The 7,132-nt window shown below is 39.0% G+C and overlaps 1 protein-coding gene across 1 annotated transcript; it reads left to right on the plus strand.

Moving 5' to 3' along the window:
• Positions 1-6,502, plus strand: LOC116301182 (acid-sensing ion channel 2). The gene is given in 9 exon segments (XM_031710200.2): positions 1-744; positions 1,182-1,421; positions 1,423-1,507; positions 2,468-2,688; positions 2,846-2,993; positions 3,223-3,279; positions 3,492-3,654; positions 4,428-4,519; positions 4,909-6,502. Coding segments are annotated over 9 exon segments (1,680 nt in total). The 5' UTR covers positions 1-204; the 3' UTR covers positions 5,043-6,502.
• The last annotated feature ends 630 nt before the right edge of the window (positions 6,503-7,132 follow it).

Consider the following 7,132-nt stretch of genomic DNA (forward strand, 5'->3'; position numbering starts at 1 on the left):
TGTAGCGGGTATCAATGTATTGAAGATACTCTGAGGGCACCGCGGATTTCAGTGAGCACCATCAACCAGTCAGTACAGTGTATACTCGTAGCAATATAGATAATTTATTCCTGTAGACGAAAACTTTCAGCTTGTTTTGATTTGGAATACTGATGAGAACGTTTAACCATTTAACTCCGATGCTGGTCAGGGGAAGAAGATTTCATGATGTCTATAGCTAATGTGCTTTACCTTGCTCAACTTGACTCAAACGAGAGAATTTTGATCAGATTCCTATTCATCTTCATTATTGAATCCTCGTCTTTCGGATTGGCATCAAGGATATCTTGTATTTTCTTGCTCGAGTTATTTTATTTGAACATGTCGAGTTCTAGTGCATCGAAGGACGCCGCCAAGAAGAAGGATGACGATGCTGAAGAAAGCGACAACGACGATGACATCGAGAATCAAACAGTCTTTCAAATGTGGCAAGATTTTCTACGCAGTTTAACTTTACATGGCTTTCGTTTTATTTTTGAATCAGATGGGCCAATATTTCGTCGCATTATATGGATCATTATTCTGTTATGTGCTATTGGCATGGTAACGTATCAAAGTAAGAAGAGCATCCAGAAGTACTTAGACCATCCCATCACCACAAGTGTCCAGGTAGAGTTCCTGGACGAGATTACGTTCCCTGCTGTCACTATCTGTAATTTTAACCTGTTTCCTTACTACTTGATAAATGGGACAATTGGAGAAAAGGCAAGTGACTTTGTAATAAAGTACCTTTTTTGATTCCTCTGTAATTTCTTGCACAAGTTATTCCTGCACAAGCCTGTGATAATTTTTTGGAAAAACGCTCTAACACCTGTTAGGTCACTGGAGAATGCTTTGTTTTAGAATTGACAAAAAAAAAAAAAAAAAAAAAAAGAAACAGAGTTTTAAAAAACATGTTTTGTTGTAGTATTGAAAAAAAAATCTCAATATAAGGCCACCAAATAGAAAAACGTTGCTAATAAGTGCTTGATAACAGCGACACAATATGTAATGATTTTGATATTTTGCAATGGCGGGCGTTTTTATTTCTTGCTGCTCAATATTTTTGCAGGCTTCAAGACACCACAGTTTCGCAGTAACGTCATTTATACTTCACTATCTCAGATTACCTGAATCTAACGAAACTATTTTCGATCTTACAGGTCATGTCAATTCTGGCACCACAAAAATACATTGACTACAAAGAAGAGGTTCTCTTTGCACGGTCACCGATCCCGAACTTTATGAACTACATTCGAAAACGACGAGAAAGCAAAAAGCCTGGTACTGTAGTGACTGACGACATGCTCGACAATCAAGCGGACTTTGATTTCGATGAGACGTTTGATTTTGCAGAGTTTGTTCGCACTCATGGTCATCGGATTGACCATATGATCAAGAGGGTGTCGGTGGAAATCCCAGCCATGTGGTCCAGAGAACTTTACTGCTGTTATCACTGAGTTTGGGCTGTGTTATACTTTTAATTCAGGTATTTTAGAGGTAGAAAGACGCTATGAAAATCGAGCCTTTAGTGACAAGGATCCAGAACAAGGCGGCTGTTAACGGAATGCATACCATATTTCCTTGAGAAATTTAACTAATGTACAAATTATAATGCAAAGTTTTGTAGGTCTACGGTCTACTGAACTAAGTTTTCCACGGATATTTAGTATGCACTCTACCTAGAACAGCACCACATAGTATCCTTTTTGGTTTCACCATTTCTTTTATTCTTATCATTTTCGACTCCAAACGGGGGTAACTATCCAACCACATCTCCCCCTAGATTCGGCCTTGTATTACACGAAGGTTAAACTTCTAGCGCATAAATTTTCGCACCAATGGGCGTTTTTCACGCGGCAGCCATGTTGGTTTGAACAATAGACGCCTTGCAGCACGTCGGAATGCAGCTCAATTTGCAATAGGTTTCGAATTTTCAGGAGATTGAAGTTTGTTTTTTTTCCGTCCTCCAAATTGAGCTGCTTTGACTTCAAATGCAAGGGGACTATAGATTCGAACCACGCGTGGCCTCGCATTAAAGACCTTGAAAATAAATTTATGCGGATTAAAGAAAGGTTTATATTCTCATGAGAATAACCATGCATGGCCGCCGTGTGATAAATGTCCATAGCAATAGCACCTATGCCATATATGCTAGTACTGACATATAGAGATACAGTAGCAACAAATATAGGTAACAGTGTCTTACAATAGTTAGTATGAAAAGTAGTGCCAGTTAGCTGGAAGTCCCATTTCAGACCACGTGTCATTCCCTAGAGAATACGAATCGTTTGAGCTGTATCAACATTCATGTGTCTTCTCATGCGCATTAAACAAAGAAATCATACTCTTGGGAATGAGACGTGGTCTTTAGTGGGATAACATTGCAGCACGAAGACGAACAAGGTATATTCCATACATCATTTTTTTACTATTCATGCACTTTCAGGAAGACATGGCCATCCTCTACTTCACGTTCGTCGTGCCGGAGTTGATTACGCTCTACGCCTACAACTGAGTGTGCAACAAGATCAATACTACGGGTCTCTTAGAGATTCGTCTGGTTTTAAAGTGATGGTACATGAACAGGAGGAACCACCTTTGATTAATGAACTTGGAATTGCCATTCAACCAGGGACGCATACGTTTTGTGGTCTTCGAAAAGAAGTGGTAAGAAAGATAGCCAAATGTTTGGCACACACTTGTTTCGAAAAAGGTTGTCAGAGAGAACGGCGATCGCCGAACGTAGATTGCACGTTCAAAAGGTCTTTTATATTCTTTTTAAATACTAATGTATTCAGATTGCGTCTGCTGATTTATCAAACAGATGCGCAACCTGCCTCGCCCGTTCAAAACAGCTTGCGAAGACAGGCACCTGGAAGGGTTTACAAAGTACACCAAATCTGCCTGTCTATTGAAGTGTCGAGCAGACTACGTTATAAACCAGTGCAAATGCCGCTCTTACGATCTAAAAGGTGGGTTACGAGGCAGAGAAAACGAAAGATGCGACAAAAATAGATCCATGTAAAGTAATGTAATGATTTGGGATTTATATAGCGTCACAGGGTGTTCCTGGGTAGAAAATGAGTTGTGCGGCATCCAGGGAGATGATTCAGTCCAGAGAAGATCAAATGCCAATAAGTTAACTTTGATTAGATCAGCCCGTTTTTCAAAATACCATCATAATTATATCTCCCTCTGCAGGAACAGCTCCACCTTGCCAGCCAAGACAAGTTAAGGACTGTGTTTGGCCAGCAATGGGTGAGTTGAAGAAAGATATATTACTCAAGAGAACAAAAAGTAAAATAAAATGTAAAAACATGCATATTACATCAGAAGTAAAATAATACATCTCTGCTCAATCATGCGGTGTCTCATCTGCCCGGTATTTGCAGGGGAGGATGTGTTTCTAAAATCGGTCACTCAAGAAATTTGCCATTCATTTGTTCTCCCATCCACTTTTCTTTTCCCAGAGGCGTTTCATAATGAGAGTAATAACTGTGAATGTCCTGTACCCTGTGAGATCACCAAGTACCAGCTTCAACTATCCTACGCACAGACACCTGCTAAACACTTTTCTGAAGTTTTGGCGCGACGGAAGCACGTGCGAAGAGATATTATGAGACACTACCTGAGGTAAAGATGTTTTAAGGCCACACTCTTGCACACTCACGGGTTCCTCAATGGCAAGACTTTGCTGAGCTGTAACTTTTTCAGTTCCTGCGTTTTTACTGTCGAATCTACAATTTTTTAACACTGGATACATGGTCAAGGAATCGGCCACTGAAAACGTTTTGCCATTCATTTGTTCTTAGATCCAATTTTCTTTTCCCAGAGGTGTTTCATTATAAGAGTAATAACTGTGAATGTTGTGTTTCATTTAACAATGGATAACTGGTCAAAAATCAGTCACTGGATAACTGGCTTCTCTGAGCGAAATTCCTATTTGAGATCTAAATTCAATGACATTTCTATTAAGAATAAAGCTCTTTGAGCAACATACACATTAATGAATCTTCCAAGCGTTCCCAGTCAGAAATAAAACTAAAGCGGATGGTCTGAAATGGGTATACATGTTGCAATATTAGCTGAATCATAGGAGTTAACCACTTTTAAAATGCAGGAAATAAACAGTCGACAATAGATACCTTTCGCACATCATAATTGTCCCTCTTTTACTCCAAAGGACGAGTAAGGTCCGAAACGTTAGTACAGTTATAACTTTTTTACACGGTGTTTAAGTTTCCTTCTTATTCACTCGTATTCAACACACCCGCGCAGTCCCAACTAGTAACCACTAGTTATTCTTATTCACTTGTATTCAACACACCCGCGCAGTCCCAACTAGTAACCACTTTTCATTATCAGAATTCTCCCTGTTAAGATATGCTCAATTCGTTGCTTTGCAGAGACAACTTTCTAGAGCTTGATGTTTACTTTGAAGAGATGCAGGTGACGCTTATCCAACAGAGACAAGCTTATGATCAGGAAAGTTTATTCGGTAAGTAAAGCTCAAATCAAGTTAAGCAAAGCAACTTGATTTATTACTACACGGGATGTGACACGTAACTGTGAGCACAACTGATAAACTTGTGGCCCTCTGTGAATGCGACTGGACCATTTTGTGTGGTCATCAGAGCCGAAGTTCTACCAAGAACAATGTGAAGAGGGTCAGTTTTAAAACAAAGGCAGCACATTCTACTCAGATACTTTAAGGCCACGGGCGAGGTAGCATTTATCATCCTTGCCGTTTATAACAATATACGCCATTACTACCGCCGCTGCCAATGCAATCATCGCTACTCCTGTTGATGTCAGTTATCATTCGCCCATCATTGTCATCTGATTTGTCTATGTACTTACAGTAAATCTACTGAATTATCCTTACAGGTGACATTGGTGGTCAAGTTGGACTGTTCCTCGGCGCGAGTATTCTGACAGTTCTAGAGTTTATCGATTTATTATGGAGAATCTTAGCTTTTAAGTTTAAAATGCGACGACGGAGAAGAACTCATACAGTTTGAATAATCAACTGCTTCAAAAATAATGCCAAAACATCATGGAAATTAACTTTCTAAGAAAGAGACAAACGTGTCGTTCGTACTTGAAAGGGAAATTATGAATGTTAGGTTTTAATGTAAACTGGACCTGCATGCACAGCTAGGTCTCGTCATCGTGCAAACTTCACAAGAAGGAAAACACTTTAACCCCTTTATCTTTCATATGAGCTAAATGAACCTAATACTGCTGTTATCTGGAAATACTGGATTATCTGGACACGTACTGGTTAGGTCTAACCACGCACTAAGGCCCCGTCCACACTATGCCGGATAATTTGAATCCGAATTTTTATTTATTCGGTTAGGCCTGCCGTCCACACAAGTCCGGGCGAATCCGGAACAATTCTTCAGCGAAAACGAATTTTCGAAATGGAACCGAATAAATAAAAATTCGGATTCAAATTTATCCGGCATATTGTGGACGGGGCCTAAGTATTGTATGGAGATCCGGAATTTGAGACCGAGAAGCACGCTGCAAATTGTAAAATATTCACAGCCTAACAACGTAGTTTCCTTTTAGTAGTTTGAGTTAAAAGTGTGATTTTTCGTATTTTAGCCAGAAAACATTACTGTGCAGTAAAGGACAAAAATTCTGTTTCGTCTCAGAGCCCATTTCAGATCTTAGACCGACTTTTTTGAAATAGGTGTACACCACTGTAAGGAAGCTTTCCTAGGTGCATGTGCATCCAAACTTGGCGGGCCCACCAAATCGAGTTTTAAAAATGACTTATCATTAGCAAATCATTTCATATTTTCAAAGAGGATATAAAAGTGTTTATGCATGTTTTTGATAGAAAATATCTAACAACTGTTTGAGGTTTCGTGGCCTCATATAAAGCTATTTCATAAAAGGTTGGTGAAAGTTTTGTTGCATCTTGCATACTAAGCATGAAGTGCATTATATTCATATGTAAATAAAATTATACCGGGAAAATGTGCAAACCAAGTTTGGAAAAATTCCATATTGCTGTGACCTATCGCTCATTTGATTAAATCGTTCATATAAGAACATGCGTAATAGGTAAATTACGAGCCTTGTATGAAACGACTGAAGAAGACGGCCAAGCTCACTAGATACATGCACCATGCTGACGAGGTCCAATACAGGCCGAAACAGCTATCCACGGTTTCTAGTTGCGCTGGCTCATTTTCTCCGCGACTTAAAGTTGTGAAAGGCCCATTGGCTCTCTTCTTCAGTCGTTTCATACATAACTTACCTATTACGCATGTTCTTATATGATTTCCGAGCCCATCCCACACGGCTTATCGCCTCATCTCTCATAAATCGTTCATAGTGCATTTCGGGATTGGTATGGAACATAAGCTTCACCAACCCATTTTAAATTGCTGTATAGTGCGCAGGCCCAGTAGACAGATTTATTCTACTGATTGCATTGTTATGAGAATAAAAAATTAGCAACCGAGTTGCGACACAAGAGTTTTAGTTTCGAGTAAAGATGTGCATTGATGCTCGTAGTCAACAGAATAAAGTACTCAGTGTTACACTTAGCAATTTTTCTTGAAACTTTCTAGTAATTTTGTTGTGCAATGAAATAAGAACAGTGAAACTTTATATTAGACAACATTTCCTGCAACTCGCCTCGCAACGATGACCGAACAAGACTGGTATGGCAACTATTTACGCGCACTTAGCAATTTTTCTTGAAACTTCATAGCAATTTTGTTGCGCAATGAAACAAGAACAGTGGAACGTTATATTAGGCAACGTTTCCTGCAACTCGCCTCGCAACGATGACCGAACATGACTGGCATGGCAATTTACGCGCTAAATATAAATTATTAAAAAAAGAAGTTATTATTACTTGTTAATCCGTTTTGAAATAGAAAAAAGAGCAGAAATTAGAATAACAAAACAAGCAGCTCCTGGTTTCGAGGCTAAGCCCGCACACTCAAGAAAATTTGGTATTTTTAAGAGTAGTGAATGATAAGTTGACGCTTTGACGCAACCAATTGTGTAACAAACTATAAGCGTATCTTCTTTCTTTATGAAACTTTTAATTATGATTTTATAGTATTTGATATAGTATAGTTAA

This window comes from Actinia tenebrosa, unplaced genomic scaffold (genome assembly GCF_029948245.1).
Source record: "Actinia tenebrosa isolate PJP-AT-01 unplaced genomic scaffold, QUT_ActTen_1.0 PGA_scaffold11__36_contigs__length_13525064, whole genome shotgun sequence".
Taxonomy (NCBI): Eukaryota; Metazoa; Cnidaria; class Anthozoa; order Actiniaria; family Actiniidae; genus Actinia; species Actinia tenebrosa.